The following is a 16,941-nucleotide window of genomic DNA, read 5'->3' as shown; positions in this document are numbered from 1 at the left end:
TGAGACCCCACACTGATCCCAAAAATGGAGCCCCAAAGTCTCCTGTGTGAACGGAGTCAAAGTTTTTAATGTCTGAACCCTAGAGTTCGTACGAATCGATTCACATTTTTTTCCCGTCGTTTTCTCACTATGAAGCCGCCCTGTAGTTTACTATAGAAGTCATTGTGAAGGCTAAAAAAAACACTTTTTTTATTTAGTGTTTTGTAAGGGTATGTCCACACTGTACTTTTTTTTCACAGGGTCTCCAAAATTACAAATTTTTCAAGCATGAAACTGAATCAGGAAAAGGCCTTTTTTTTGTCCTGAAATGTTTTGTTAACCTTTTTCTTGAGCGTTTTTTTTATAACTTTTTAGAGTTGTTTTTTTTTTTAAATATGTCCCTCATTCTGGCATATAGGACCTCCATTCTGGTATATATATATATCCCCAATACTGGTATATATGTCTCTTCATGGTATCTATATCCCCTATCCTGGTATATATGTCCCTTATACTGGTATATGTCCCCATTCTGCTGCTGTTTTTTAATGCGTAGATTTTTTTTTTTATTATACTCACCTTCCCTCCGCTCCCCCCACAACGCGGCATCCTCTTCTGAAGCCGATCGCTGACTTCAGCATGCAAACAACGGAAGTGCATGACCTCACTGCCATGCACCCCTAGTCACGTGCATGGCGACCAGGGCTGTGGGGTCGGTAAGCCAAACCACCGACTCCTCAATTTTCTTGACTCCCGTCTCCACAGCACGGGTCACTACTGAGCATGTCCATAAAGTGCAGCACAGATTCATCTCTACTAAAAGCGCAGATCCTCACATCAGGAACAGAACAGACATTTATAGGACATTTCATAACTTTCCCAAATTATTATGAAAATATTTATATCATATCCTGCACTGAACGACTGAACCCTATTTATTATATATTTTAGGAGTCGGAGTTGGATATTTATTATATATTTTAGGAGTCGGAGTTGGTCCATTTTATACCGACTTAGACTCCACCAAAATGGACTCCACAACCCTGAGTCACCAACGTCAACTTCTGACTGGCCGGCAGCTTGTATTGCAGTGCACGGACCCGGCGAGTCTCTGCACCGCAATACACTTCAGCTGAATGTGTGTTTGAGGACACACATTCAGATGAAGTTTGCGCTGGCGTCGGCAGACCCCTCACCCACACGGGTCAAGATCGTTACGCCCTTGCATGTGAACATATGAAGATTCTTTTAAGCATTTTTTGAGTAATTTTTCAGGAGTTTGTCAAAGTGGACGGATTAAAAAAAAATGGCTGAAAAAAACCCACCGTGCAGACATACCGTCATGTGCACACAAATTTTTTTTTCATGCATATTCTGGCTGGAATCCACACGAGAAAAATCACTGCAAAAAAATTAACATAACGTACAGAAATTTCAAACACTGCGATTCGCATGATCAGTCCTTTATTACTTCTTTTAACCGCAAAAAAAGACTTTGCTTAGAAAAACTCAGCTGGAAAAAAGAATAACATTTTTTAGGCTATGTGCACACGTTGCTGATTAGGCTTAGGAATTTCTGGTGCGGATTCTGCCTCTCCTGGCAGAAAACGCACCTGCGGATTTGTGCGGTTCCGCAGTGTTTTTTGTGCGTTTTTTTGCGGATTTGCTGCGTTTTTTACCCCTGCGGTTTTCTATAATGGAATTGGTACAAAAACGCTGCAGAGAAGTGACGTGCTACTTCTTTTAAACCGCAGCATTTCTGCAGCGGATTTTCCGCAAAGTGTGCACAGGATTTTTTTTTTCTCATTGATTTACATTGTACTGTAAATCAATTGCGGATCTGCAGTGTTTCTGCTCTGCAAAAAACGCTGCTGATCCGCAGAGAATCCGCAACGTGTGCACATACCTTTAGGGTATGTGCACACGTCCGGATTTTTAGCGTTTTTTTTGCGGAATTTCGCCATAAAAACGCTATAAATCCGCTAAAAAAACGCTAACATTATGCATCCTATCATTTATAATGCATTCCGCATTTTTCGTGCATATGTTAGCGTTTTTTCCGCAAAAAAAACGCATACTGCAAAAAATCCGGACATGCTCTATCTTTTTGCGGATTTTCTGCGGATTTCCTATCAAAATGGACATTCCGGAAAAATCCGCAAAAATTCCGCAAAAAATCCGCGTGAAAAAAACGCGTCAAAAACGCGCAAATTCCGTGAGAAATCCACGCGAAAAAAGCACGCGGATTTCTGGCAGAATTCTCCGGATTTTGTCAGGAAAAAAATCCTGACTTGTGCACATACCCTTAATGTTCTGAGCACGTTTTCAATGTTTTTGTCTGAAGGTCGTTTTTTGAGCATTTTTTATTTTGCCGTCTTTTTTTTAGTTTGGTGCAAATTTTCATTTTTATACTTTAGGAGAGTCCAAAATATTACAAATTTATTAAAACTTGAAATAAATTTTCCAAAATATACCCCATCGATATTTTTTTTTCTTAGAATGGCCGGGCCGATAGATCTTAAAATTCTCCACCGCAGAATTAGCGTAAACGTCGATGGACTTGTGGTGACAGCTGACTGTATTAACCTGCCTGGCAATGAAGGAGTTAATGGAGCTCAGAATCAGCTGCACTTAGATCAGAGCCGAGGTCCATGGATCAAGTCCATAAAGTGCAGCTGTGCCGGCAGATCAGCTTCCATCATAGGGTCAGGATCATGGCGGACATGGATGATCAGTTGCCGCTCCTGGAAAAGTGGAAACGAAAGATAAAGACGACTAATCTCTATGTGCGCTGCGGGCTGGCCGAGTTTTTAGGGACTTTTATATTAATTGTAAGTAAGAGGGTGTAAGAAGGAGCACCCTATACTATACACAACTCGCTCTATATAGGTGTGGGGCGGCTCAGTATAGTGAAAATATAGGAATTCCCTTACAAAAAGCTATTTTTTTTTTTTACTTTTTTTTTTTTTTTAGCTATTTGGCTGCGGTTCTGTGGCTCAGATGGAGCTGAGTGGTTTCGCCAAAGGTCAGTTTCTAAGCGTCAATATGGCGTTTGGTTTTGCGGTCACTGCCGGCGCCTATGTCTGTGCTGGAGTCTCAGGTGAGAGTTACATCCTGTATTATACTCCAGAGCTGCACTCACTATTCTGCTGGTGCAGTCACTGTGTACATACATTACTGATCCTGAGTTACATCCTGTATTATACTCCAGAGCTGCACTCACTATTCTGCTGGTGCAGTCACTGTGTACATACATTACATTACTGATCCTGAGTTACTTCCTGTATTATACTCCAGAGCTGCACTCACTATTCTGCTGGTGCAGTCACTGTGTACATACATTACATTACTGATTCTGAGTTATATCCTGTATTATAATTCCAGAGCTGCACTCACTATTCTGCTGGTGCAGTCACTGTGTACATACATTACATTACTGATCCTGAGTTACTTCCTGTATTATACTCCAGAGCTGCACTCACTATTCTGCTGGTGCAGTCACTGTGTACATACATTACTGATTCTGAGTTATATCCTGTATTATAATTCCAGAGCTGCACTCACTATTCTGCTGGTGCAGTCACTGTGTACATACATTACATTACTGATCCTGAGTTACATCCTGTATTATACCCCAGAGCTGCACTCACTATTCTGCTGGTGCAGTCACTGTGTACATACATTACATTACTGATTCTGAGTTATATCCTGTATTATAATTCCAGAGCTGCACTCACCATTCTGCTGGTGCAGTCACTGTGTACATACATTACATTACTGATCCTGAGTTACATCCTGTATTATACTCCAGAGCTGCACTCACTATTCTGCTGGTGCAGTCACTGTGTACATACATTACTGATTCTGAGTTATATCCTGTATTATAATTCCAGAGCTGCACTCACTATTCTGCTGGTGCAGTCACTGTGTACATACATTACATTACTGATCCTGAGTTACATCCTGTATTATACCCCAGAGCTGCACTCACTATTCTGCTGGTGCAGTCACTGTGTACATACATTACATTACTGATTCTGAGTTATATCCTGTATTATAATTCCAGAGCTGCACTCACTATTCTGCTGGTGCAGTCACTGTGTACATACATTACATTACTGATCCTGAGTTACATCCTGTATTATTATACTCCAGAGCTGCACTCACTATTCTGCTGGTGCAGTCACTGTGTACATACATTACCTTACTGATCCTGAGTTACATCCTGTATTATAATTCCAGAGCTGCACTCACTATTCTGCTGGTGCAGTCACTGTGTACATACATTACATTACTGATCCTGAGTTACATCCTGTATTATACTCCAGAGCTGCACTCACTATTCTGCTGGTGCAGTCACTGTGTACATACATTACATTACTGATCCTGAGTTACATCCTGTATTATACCCCAGAGCTGCACTCACTATTCTGCTGGTGCAGTCACTGTGTACATACATTACTGATTCTGAGTTATATCCTGTATTATAATTCCAGAGCTGCACTCACTATTCTGCTGGTGCAGTCACTGTGTACATGTATCAGGTTTCTGGTAAGTAATGTCTATTACTCTCCAGGCGCCCATCTCAATCCGGCTGTGTCGTTCTCCATGTTCCTTATAAAGAAGACCACCTGGCAGCTGATGCTCGTCTACTTCCTGGCACAATTCCTCGGCTCTTTTATTGGCGCATGCCTGGTATTTGGTTTGTATTTTGGTAAGAAATCATTTTCCCTTTGGATGAACCGGCATATCTGTGCATTATACGAGCAGACCGCTGAAGTTAATGGGTACAGTGCAGTACTTGCCACCTGTGGAGGGGTTTCGGTGGGAACTGTACACACGATGGTTGGCTTTTACAACTGTTTCCACCTGACATATTGGTCTCTCAGAAGGTGGACACCCTGGGATGGCATGTTTGAGACCCTTCTAAGCTAAAGGATTGCACAAAGCAAAAATTGCCATTAGAAACAGGATAACACAAGGAAAACAAAGCGCACAGTCCCTGCATACAGATAAAAATGTTGAGTCCCAGATTATCGTTCCCATCCTGATTCTTGTCTTACTGGTGTAATCATCTAGATGCCCTTCATGTGTACAGCGGTGGCAACTGGACGGTGTATGGACCACAGGCGACTGCAGGGATATTTGCGTCCTACCCGTCAGAACATCTGAGTGTAGTAAATGGCCTCACGGATCAGGTAAAGTCTAATTCCTGCTGTTATACTGGTTAAAAGTAATGGACTATAAAAAAAAAAAAAAAAAAATCTTTACATGCTAAAGTATCTGTCTGCATCAAGCTGGAAAGGACATGGGGAGGAGCATTGTGAGATCAGTCAGCTGCTCTTAGCCAATCATTATCCCTGGGAACACTACCAGGAAGCTGATTGGCTGTAAACTGCTGACATGCCCCTTCTTCCAATGCTCCTCCCTCAAGTCCTTTCTAGATTGATTCAGGCAGAGTACAGTGTTTTTTGTGGCGGGGGCTCTACAAGGGGAAATGTAGAGTGAAAATATTGTGCAGCAAGAATAGCATTTGTGAAACTAAGGTTCGAACTATACGGCCGGAAACTTATCCAGACCTAACAATTGTTCTATTGATGGGATGTCCGCTCCTCCAGGATGAAGACCACTCCTAACTCTTATATTTTTTTTTCTTAAAATTAAAAAAAAAAAAATCCTTTCTTCTGTTTTGCCCCAGGTGATCGCCACCGCTGCCTTAATGATTTGCCTTCTAGCTGTTATTGATGAAAATAATAATGCAGCCCCCCGGGGTCTTCAGCCGTTTGTGATTGGTCTGATAGTCCTGCTCGTTGGCCTTTCTATGGGATTCAACTGTGGATACCCCATTAATCCAGCCCGGGACCTGGCCCCCCGAATCTTCACAGCGTGTGTCGGCTGGGGCCTAGAAGTCTTCCGGTAACTAGAGCATGCTTTCTTCTGTTTATTTCGCTTACCTATGATTTATATATGGGAAATCAGATTTCTTGTAGTCGAACCATTCTGTTCATAGAATTCTAAAATTTCTGCTAACTTCAGAGCTGAAATCTTGCAGCATCCTCAGCTGGCTCAAGACTTTTCACAAACTTGAGTTCTTAAACTTAAAAGTAACCTTGGGTTGGTCTGGTCTGATGGTATGTCTTTGTCTTCTAGGGCTGGAGGTCACTGGTGGTGGGTACCCGTAGTGGGCCCCATGATCGGTGGGGTCATTGGGACGTTTCTTTATGAACTGCTCATTGGAATTCATCACGCACCGAAGCGGCACAAGGTGGACCGTGAAGACCATGAAGAGTGCGATTCTTCTGAACTCCAGATGATTGAATTAATGGGATAGGCCGTATGTGGTCAGCTGAAGACTAAAAATTTCAATGGCAGTCTATGTGAAACTTTAGTTTCACTGGTTACTCTTGCTGCTCCCTACCAGCTACTCGCCCTGTAATGGTGGGGAGGACTACCCAATGCCACTATTCGGATCAGATCGTCTTTCGTTTTCAAGTGCCTCTGAAACATGAGACTTGGAATCTGAGATTTTTCTTTCTACAGAGTTTTTATAAATTGTTTTCTTGTATAGACTCAACCATGTATAAATCAATCAGTGACTGATGCTGTGGGCCATGGGAACTAGATGACCTCTCATTTTCAAGGGCCTATGAAACATGAGATTTGGTTATTGTGGGCAGCTGTTCAATTTTTTTAAATTTTTGTTTTATTAGGGATTTTATTTTTAACTTGTGTTTTGAATAAAATTATTTCAGGATCGGCATTGGGGCTTTTTTTTTTTTTTTTACAAGATTGTGTTATCTTTATTTAAAGATGATACTTGCAAAATGTTTTTTTTTATGATTTTTTTTTTTTTAAATATTTACATTCCCTTTCTGTTCTCAAAGATGTTTCATTAAGGTATCGTCACATTAAGCGACGCTGCAGCGATATAGGCAACGATGCCGATCGCTGCGTGGTCGCTGGAGAGCTGTCACACAGACGGCTCTCCAGCGACCAACGATGCCGAAGTCCCCTGGTAACCAGGGTAAACATCGGGTTACTAATCGCAGGGCCGCATTTAGTAACCTGATGTTTACCCTGGTTACCATTGTAAATGTAGAAAAAAAAAAAAACACTACATACTTACATTCTGGTGTCTGTCCCCCGGCGTCAGCTTCCCTGCACTGTCTCAGCACCGGCCGGCCATAAAGCAGAGCAGTGATGTCACCGCTGTGCTTTACGGCCGGCCGGCGCTCAGTCAGTGCGGGAAGCTGACGGCAAGGGGACAGACACCGGAATGTAAGTATGTAGTGTTTGTTTTTTTTTTTTTCTACATTTACAATGGTAACCAGGGTAAACATCGGGTTACTAAGCGCAGCCCTGCGCTTAGTAACCCGATGTTTACCCTGGTTACCAGTGAAGACATCGCTGAATCAGCGTCACACACGCTGATTCAGTGAGGTCTGCGGGAGATCCAGCGACGAAATAAAGTTCTGGCCTTTCTGCTCCGACCAACGATGGCACAGCAGGATCCAGATCGCTGCTGCGTGTCAAACACAACAATACCAGCAAGCAAAAAAGAAAAGGGCACACAGCAACAAGTGACAGCAAAAAGTACAGCCAAGAAGCAACGAAGAGTGGTGGTGGTGGGAGACTCACTACTGAGAGGCACCGAAGCAGCCATCTGCAGACCGGACATAACTGCAAGAGAAGTATGCTGCCTTCCAGGTGCGATGATCAAGGATGTGACCGATAGGATACCAAAGCTCTTCAGCTCCAAGGACGTCCACCCATTTCTTCTGATACATGTTGGCACCAATGACACGGCAAGGAAGGACCTACCGACAATCTGCAAGGACTTTGAAGAGTTGGGGAAGAAAGTAAAGGAACTGGATGCACAGGTAGTTTTTTCTTCTATCCTTCCAGTAGACGGGCATGGCACCAGGAGATGGAACAGGATCCTTGATGCAAACAACTGGCTAAGACGATGGTGCAGACAACAAGGATTTGGATTCCTGGACCACGGTGTGAATTACTGGTATGATGGACTCCTCGCCAGAGACGGATTACACCTCAACAAACCTGGGAAACACACATTCGCCAGAAGACTCGCTACACTCATCAGGAGGACGTTAAACTAGAAGAGGGGACGGGAAGAAAAACATTAGACTCGAACAAAGACGACCCAGGAAAACATACTCAGAAGGGAGGTAAGAACATTTCTAAAACAATCCACAGTGAGGAGATTGGAACAAAACAAAATCCTCTAAACTGCATGCTCGCAAACGCCAGAAGCCTGACAAACAAGATGGAAGAACTAGAAGCAGAAATATCTACAGGTAACTTTGACATAGTGGGAATAACCGAGACATGGTTAGATGAAAGCTAAGACTGGGCAGTTAACTTACAGGGTTACAGTCTGTTTAGAAAGGATCGTAAAAATCGGAGAGGAGGAGGGGTTTGTCTCTATGTAAAGTCTTGTCTAAAGTCCACTTTAAGGGAGGATATTAGCGAAGGGAATGAGGATGTCGAGTCCATATGGGTGGAAATTCATGGAGGGAAAAATGGTAACAAAATTCTCATTGGGGTCTGTTACAAACCCCCAAATATAACAGAAAGCATGGAAAGTCTACTTCTAAAGCAGATAGATGAAGCTGCAACCCATAATGAGGTCCTGGTTATGGGGGACTTTAACTACCCGGATATTAACTGGGAAACAGAAACCTGTGAAACCCATAAAGGCAACAGGTTTCTGCTAATAACCAAGAAAAATTATCTTTCACAATTGGTGCAGAATCCAACCAGAGGAGCAGCACTTTTAGACCTAATACTATCTAATAGACCTGACAGAATAACAAATCTGCAGGTGGTCGGGCATTTAGGAAATAGCGACCACAATATTGTGCAGTTTCACCTGTCTTTCACTAGGGGGACTTGTCAGGGAGTCACAAAAACATTGAACTTTAGGAAGGCAAAGTTTGAACAGCTTAGAGATGCCCTTAATCTGGTAGACTGGGACAATATCCTCAGAAATAAGAATACAGATAATAAAAGGGAAATGTTTAAGAACATCCTAAATAGGCACTGTAAGCAGTTTATACCTTGTGGGAATAAAAGGACTAGAAATAGGAAAAACCCAATGTGGCTAAACAAAGAAGTAAGACAGGCAATTAACAGTAAAAAGAAAGCATTTGCACTACTAAAGCAGGATGGCACCATTGAAGCTCTAAAAAACTATAGGGAGAAAAATACTTTATCTAAAAAACTAATTAAAGCTGCCAAAAAGGAAACAGAGAAGCACATTGCTAAGGAGAGTAAAACTAATCCCAAACTGTTCTTCAACTATATCAATAGTAAAAGAATAAAAACTGAAAATGTAGGCCCCTTAAAAAATAGTGAGGAAAGAATGGTTGTAGATGACGAGGAAAAAGCTAACATATTAAACACCTTCTTCTCCACGGTATTCACGGTGGAAAATGAAATGCTAGGTGAAATCCCAAGAAACAATGAAAACCCTATATTAAGGGTCACCAATCTAACCCAAGAAGAGGTGCGAAACCGGCTAAATAAGATTAAAATAGATAAATCTCCGGGTCCGGATGGCATACACCCACGAGTACTAAGAGAACTAAGTAATGTAATAGATAAACCATTATTTCTTATTTTTAGTGACTCTATAGCGACAGGGTCTGTTCCGCAGGACTGGCGCATAGCAAATGTGGTGCCAATATTCAAAAAGGGCTCTAATAGTGAACCTGGAAATTATAGGCCAGTAAGTCTAACCTCTATTGTTGGTAAAATATTTGAAGGGTTTCTGAGGGATGTTATTCTGGATTATCTCAATGAGAATAACTGTTTAACTCCATATCAGCATGGGTTTATGAGAAATCGCTCCTGTCAAACCAATCTAATCAGTTTTTATGAAGAGGTAAGCTATAGACTGGACCACGGTGAGTCATTGGACGTGGTATATCTCGATTTTTCCAAAGCGTTTGATACCGTGCCGCACAAGAGGTTGGTACACAAAATGAGAATGCTTGGTCTGGGGGAAAATGTGTGTAAATGGGTTAGTAACTGGCTTAGTGATAGAAAGCAGAGGGTGGTTATAAATGGTATAGTCTCTAACTGGGTCGCTGTGACCAGTGGGGTACCGCAGGGGTCAGTATTGGGACCTGTTCTCTTCAACATATTCATTAATGATCTGGTAGAAGGTTTACACAGTAAAATATCGATATTTGCAGATGATACAAAACTATGTAAAGCAGTTAATACAAGAGAAGATAGTATTCTGCTACAGATGGATCTGGATAAGTTGGAAACTTGGGCTGAAAGGTGGCAGATGAGGTTTAACAATGATAAATGTAAGGTTATACACATGGGAAGAGGGAATCAATATCACCATTACACACTGAACGGGAAACCACTGGGTAAATCTGACAGGGAGAAGGACTTGGGGATCCTAGTTAATGATAAACTTACCTGGAGCAGCCAGTGCCAGGCAGCAGCTGCCAAGGCAAACAGGATCATGGGGTGCATTAAAAGAGGTCTGGATACACATGATGAGAGCATTATACTGCCTCTGTACAAATCCCTAGTTAGACCGCACATGGAGTACAGTGTCCAGTTTTGGGCACCGGTGCTCAGGAAGGATATAATGGAACGAGAGAGAGTACAAAGGAGGGCAACAAAATTAATAAAGGGGATGGGAGAACTACAATACCCAGATAGATTAGCGAAATTAGGATTATTTAGTCTAGAAAAAAGACGACTGAGGGGCGATCTAATAACCATGTATAAGTATATAAGGGGACAATACAAATATCTCGCTGAGGATCTGTTTATACCAAGGAAGGTGACGGGCACAAGGGGGCATTCTTTGCGTCTGGAGGAGAGAAGGTTTTTCCACCAACATAGAAGAGGATTCTTTACTGTTAGGGCAGTGAGAATCTGGAATTGCTTGCCTGAGGAGGTGGTGATGGCGAACTCAGTCGAGGGGTTCAAGAGAGGCCTGGATGTCTTCCTGGAGCAGAACAATATTGTATCATACAATTATTAGGTTCTGTAGAAGGACGTAGATCTGGGGATTTATTATGATGGAATATAGGCTGAACTGGATGGACAAATGTCTTTTTTCGGCCTTACTAACTATGTTACTATGTTACTATGTTACAACGATATCGCTATCCAGGAGGCTGCAACGTCACGGATCGCTAGCGATATCGTTGTTAAGTCGCTCAGTGTGAAGGTACCTTTAAGGTACCTTCACACATAACGATATTGTTAACGATATTGTTGCATTTTGTGACGTAGCAACGATATCGTTAATGAAATCGTTCTGTGTGACAGCGACCAACGATCAGGCCCCTGCTGGGAGATCGTTGGTCGCTGAACAAAGTCCAGAACTTTGTTTCGTCGCTGGATCTCCCGTGGACATCGCTGGATCGGCGTGTGTGACACCGATCCAGCGATGTGTTCACTGGTAACCAGGGTAAACATCGGGTAACTAAGCGCAGGGCCGCGCTTAGTAACCCGATGTTTACCCTGGTTACCATCCTAAAAGTAAAAAAACAAACACTACATACTTACCTACCGCTGTCTGTCCCCGGCGCTCTGCTCTGCACTCCTCCTGTACTGGCTGTGAGCGTCAGTCAGCCGGAAAGAGCGGTGACGTCACCGCTCTGCTTTCCGGCCGCTGTGCTCACAGCCAGTACAGGAGGAGTGCAGAGCAGAGCGCCGGGGACAGACAGCGGTAGGTAAGTATGTACTGTTTGTTTTTTTAACTTTTAGGATGGTAACCAGGGTAAACATCGGGTTACTAAGCGCGGCCCTGCGCTTACTTACCCGATGTTTACCCTGGTTACCGGCATCGTTGGTCGCTGGAGAGCGGTCTGTGTGACAGCTCTCCAGCGACCAAACAGCGACGCTGCAGCGATCCGGATCGTTGTCGGTATCGCTGCGTCGCTTAATGTGAAGGGGCCTTTAGACTCCTAATTCACTGTAATGTTCCTCTGATAACATCTTGAGACAACTGATAAGTTCATTAACCACAATAGGTGAATTCACAGTTCACCACCTTTTCACAATGACATTTGCACATGCTCATTAGATGCTTCAGTACAAAAATAGTATCTGCCCATTGTTATTTAATGTACAAGTGTTTCTTGAAGCAAATCAAAATGTGTAAAAGTCATGCAACATTTTATAAAGCAAAGGAGCTGAGAGCACCCGAATGTAGAGGCAGAGATGCGTATTCCAATAAGATGAGCTTGAATAATGGGCAGTGGCTAATAGAAATAGTATTTAACAGGGAGTCGTCCAAAATTCTACATCTGGGCAAGAAAAAAAATGAAAGTTACATTTACAGAATGGGAGGAAAAGAACTAAGCAATAGCATGTCAGAAAGACTTGTGTATAGTAATAGATCACATACTGCACATGAGTCAACAATGTGAAGCAGCGGTGAAAAAGGCAAACTCAGTTCTAGGATGTATTAAGAGAAGCATACAGGTCCTTCTCAAAAAATTAGCATATAGTGTTAAATTTCATTATTTACCATAATGTAATGATTACAATTAAACTTTCATATATTATAGATTCATTATCCACCAACTGAAATTTGTCAGGTCTTTTATTGTTTTATTCCTGATGATTTTGGCATACAACTCCTGATAACCCAAAAAACCTGTCTCAATAAATTAGCATATCAAGAAAAGGTTCTCTAAACGACCTATTACCCTAATCTTCTGAATCAACTAATTAACTCTAAACACATGCAAAAGATACCTGAGGCTTTTATAAACTCCCTGCCTGGTTCATTACTCAAAACCCCCATCATGGGTAAGACTAGCGACCTGACAGATGTCAAGAAGGCCATCATTGACACCCTCAAGCAAGAGGGTAAGACCCAGAAAGAAATTTCTCAACAAATAGGCTGTTCCCAGAGTGCTGTATCAAGGCACCTCAATGGTAAGTCTGTTGGAAGGAAACAATGTGGCAGAAAACGCTGTACAACGAGAAGAGGAGACCGGACCCTGAGGAAGATTGTGGAGAAGGACCGATTCCAGACCTTGGGGAACCTGAGGAAGCAGTGGACTGAGTCTGGTGTGGAAACATCCAGAGCCACCGTGCACAGGCGTGTGCAGGAAATGGGCTACAGGTGCCGCATTCCCCAGGTAAAGCCACTTTTGAACCATAAACAGCGGCAGAGGCGCCTGACCTGGGCTACAGAGAAGCAGCACTGGACTGTTGCTAAGTAGTCCCAAGTACTTTTTTCTGATGAAAGCAAATTTTGCATGTCATTCGGAAATCAAGGTGCCAGAGTCTGGAGGAAGACTGGGGAGAAGGAAATGCCAAAATGCCTGAAGTCCAGTGTCAAGTACCCACAGTCAGTGATGGTGTGGGGTGCCATGTCAGCTGCTGGTGTTGGTCCACTGTGTTTCATCAAGGGCAGGGTCAATGCAGCTAGCTATCAGGAGATTTTGGAGCACTTCATGCTTCCATCGGCTGAAATGCTTTATGGAGATGAAGATTTCATTTTTCAGCACGACCTGGCACCTGCTCACAGTGCCAAAACCACTGGTAAATGGTTTACTGACAATGGTACTACTGTGCTCAATTGTCCTGCCAACTCTCCTGACCTGAACCCCATAGAGAATCTGTGGGATATTGTGAAGAGAAAGTTGAGAGACGCAAGACCCAACACTCTGGATGAGCTTAAGGCCGCTATTGAAGCATCCTGGGCCTCCATAACATCTCAGCAGTGTCACAGGCTGATTGCCTCCATGCCACGCCGCATTGAAGCAGTCATTTCTGCCAAAGGATTCCCGACCAAGTATTGAGTGCATAACTGAACATTATTATTTGATGGTTTTTTTGTTTGTTATTAAAAAACACTTTTATTTGATTGGATGGGTGAAATATGCTAATTTATTGAGACAGGTTTTTTGGGTTATCAGGAGTTGTATGCCAAAATCATCAGTATTAAAACAATAAAAGACCTGACACATTTCAGTTGGTGGATAATGAATCTATAATATATGAAAGTTTAATTGTAATCATTACATTATGGTAAATAATGAAATTTAACACTATATGCTAATTTTTTGAGAAGGACCTGTAGAGTCAAGATTACATGAAGTAATTATGCCCCACTACTCCTCGGTCAGACCTCATCTGGAATACTGTGTCCAGTTCTGGGCACCACGTTTTTAAAAAGACATTGAAAAACTGGAGCAAGTTCAGAAAAGATGGTGAGCAGACTGCAAAGTATGTCCCATGAGGCACGTTTAAAGGATCTGGGAATGTTTAGCTGCAAAAAAGGCTAAGAGGAGACTTAAAGGGGAACCTGCCACCCCCAAAATCGAAGATGAGTTAAGCCCACCGGCATCAGGGGCTTATCTACAGCATTCTGGAATGCTGTAGATAAGCCCCCGATGTATCCAGAAAGATGAGAAAAAGAGGTTATGCTCACCTGGGGGGACAGTCTGATCTGATGGGTGTCACGGTCTGGGGCCTCCCATCTTCTTACGATGACGTCTTCTTGAATTCACGCTCCGGCGCAGGCGTACTTTGTCCTGTTGAGGGCAGAACGAAGTACTGCAGGCGCCGGGAAAGTTCAGGGAGGCCCAGCGCCTGCGCACTGCAGTACTTTTGCTCTGTCCTCAACAAGGCAGACAAAGTACACCTGCGCCGGAGCATGAAAACAAGAGGATGTCATCCTATGAAGATAGGAGGCATCGGACGGGACCGCCCCTGGGTGAGTATAATCTCTTTTCCTCATCTTTCAGGATACATCAGGGGCTTATCTACAGCATTCCAGAACACATTCCAGAATGCTGTAGATAAGCCTGATGCCGGTGGGCTTAGCTCATCTTCGATTTTGGGGGTGACAGATTCCCTTTAAGAGCTGACAAATAACTGAAAGGATGTCAGTGTGTAGAAGGATAATCATTATTCTCATTTGTTCATGGAAACACAAGAAGCAATGGAATGAAACAAAGGTAAAAGATACAGATTAGATATTAGAAAAACTTTTTGACAATGAGGGTGATCGATGAATGGAACTGGCGGCCACGAGAGGTGGCGAGTTCTCCTTCAATGGAAGTCTTCAAACAGAGGCTGGACAGGCATCTGTCTGAGATGGTTTAGTTACTCCTGCATTGAGCAGGGGGTTGGACAATATGACCCTTGAGGTCACTTCCAACTCTAACATTCTATCACTTGCTTTACTGTATAAGGTGTTTTTATAGAATCCCTGGATGATTTAATTTTATTTTTTTAATTTTTTTTCACATAACCCCATCACAGGAGTGGATCCGTTTCCTGAAATTGGTAACCTGTAGGTACTAAAAATGAAGTCTTCCACCTTCCCTCAGTGGTTTCCCATCCGAGGATGCAGAGATGTATAGAGCCTGGGTAGCCTTGGGGAGGAATAGTCTTCCCTCTAGTCATGGTCTTTGGCTGGGATCCCTGAAGAAGATGAAGAGCTGTTGCTCAGTCCTACTATTCAGGGCGGCAAGAATGTACATACTGTGTTTCCCAGAAGCTCCCAGTGGCCTCCTGGATGCATTTCATCAAAGGTGATGGCTGGAGGCTGGAGGGCAGGCTGCACAGACAAGAAGCTCATCACCAGTAGATGCTGAGCATGGCGATACTGATAATTGCCACTTCTGCATGGTCCTTCCTCTGGGTGACCAAATCCTTGCCAGCATATCCAGTAAGCGCCTGTTCTATAAGATGGCAGGTTCAGGTGTATCCGTCACCTAAGGAGGCTCCCAGGACTGAATATATGGAGAGTCCAAGATAACAGAGACCCCTTCTGTCATGGTAATCGGGGTATGGCTGAGTGGCTACAAGCTTTTACTACAACTGTCGCTTTGCAGCACTGGGATCTTTTTGTTCAAACCCGATCAAGGACAACCTCTGCAAGGAGTTAGTATGTTCTCCCCGTGTTTGTGTAGATTTCCTCCCACACTGAAAAGAGATACTGATAGATAAACTAGGGGGGCAGGGATGATGATGTCTGCAAAGTGCTGAGAAATTAATGGAGCTATACTAATAAGCATAATTAACAATTCTAGGATCGTAAGAGAGGAGACTCTTCAACTCCTGGAGATGTGAAAAGTCAATGGTCCAACAAAGAGGGGAACATGAGGTGGATTTTCTTAGCCAGAAAAAAACACTGGCCCATAGCGAGTGGTGTTTAGATCAGATCACTCATGCTGTAAGGTAAAGGACCTTAATCATGCCTAGTCTACTCCCTAAACTCAAATTTAGGGTCAGTCTCTGAATTATGCCCCTTTGTCTCCTTTCAAAGGTTCTAAGGAAAGTGCTTTCTATCCACATAATAACCTATACTTGGGCACTTAGATTTGAGAGCACAAATTTTACTGCATTTCTATTGGGGAGCGAGGAGCCATTTCGCTTTTCCAAAGCCTTTGTGCTACCAGTAACGTGAAGGCCCCTATATTTCCATTAACAGACGACGGACCTGAGTGGGGACTTGCTTTTTGTGGGTTGAGTTGAAGCTTGCATTAGCATTTTCAGGTACAATATTTTGGATCGGTTCACATTTATCCTGCACTCTACGCTGAGCACTTCCATTGGATTTCTGTGTAAATCTACGAGTGACGTGATTCAGATGAAACCCCAGAGGGATCCATTCACCATGAGGCAGCAGAGGTACTCTGGACTCCGTCTGACTTCTGTTCAGCGGTGTCCTTCTTTTCAGAAGTGCGCAAAACTGTGGCCGAAGGCACTTTTTATTCAATCCTAAAAAGACAGTCACCGCCGGATCACTGGTCAGACGGCGTCCACAGTGCCTCCATCTGCATCATTATAGGGAATCTTCCATAAGAGGTTTTGTCTGAGTCACATCTTGGAGCTTCGTCACCAACAAAGGCGACTTTTTCCCTGTGTCATTTCTCATTATTACACATAATTTATGGACATCTATGGATGATTTCTTTGCCTGTGTGGATTGGA

General features: G+C 43.1%; 1 protein-coding gene across 1 annotated transcript; it reads left to right on the top strand.

The window, feature by feature from the left end:
• The first annotated feature begins 2,574 nt into the window (after positions 1-2,574).
• On the top strand, positions 2,575-6,738 carry LOC138672556 (aquaporin-3-like). Its single transcript, XM_069760647.1, has 6 exons — positions 2,575-2,810; positions 2,953-3,079; positions 4,556-4,693; positions 5,059-5,177; positions 5,678-5,895; positions 6,130-6,738. The coding sequence occupies exons 1-6, from the start codon at positions 2,631-2,633 to the stop codon at positions 6,308-6,310; spliced, it is 963 nt and encodes a 320-aa protein (XP_069616748.1). The 5' UTR covers positions 2,575-2,630; the 3' UTR covers positions 6,311-6,738.
• Positions 6,739-16,941: the final 10,203 nt, after the last annotated feature.

Source organism: Ranitomeya imitator, chromosome 3 (assembly GCF_032444005.1).
Source record: "Ranitomeya imitator isolate aRanImi1 chromosome 3, aRanImi1.pri, whole genome shotgun sequence".
NCBI classification, from domain to species: domain Eukaryota; kingdom Metazoa; phylum Chordata; class Amphibia; order Anura; family Dendrobatidae; genus Ranitomeya; species Ranitomeya imitator.
The sequence above is the reverse complement of the archived record's forward strand: the minus strand, read 5'-3'. Positions and strand labels throughout refer to the sequence as shown.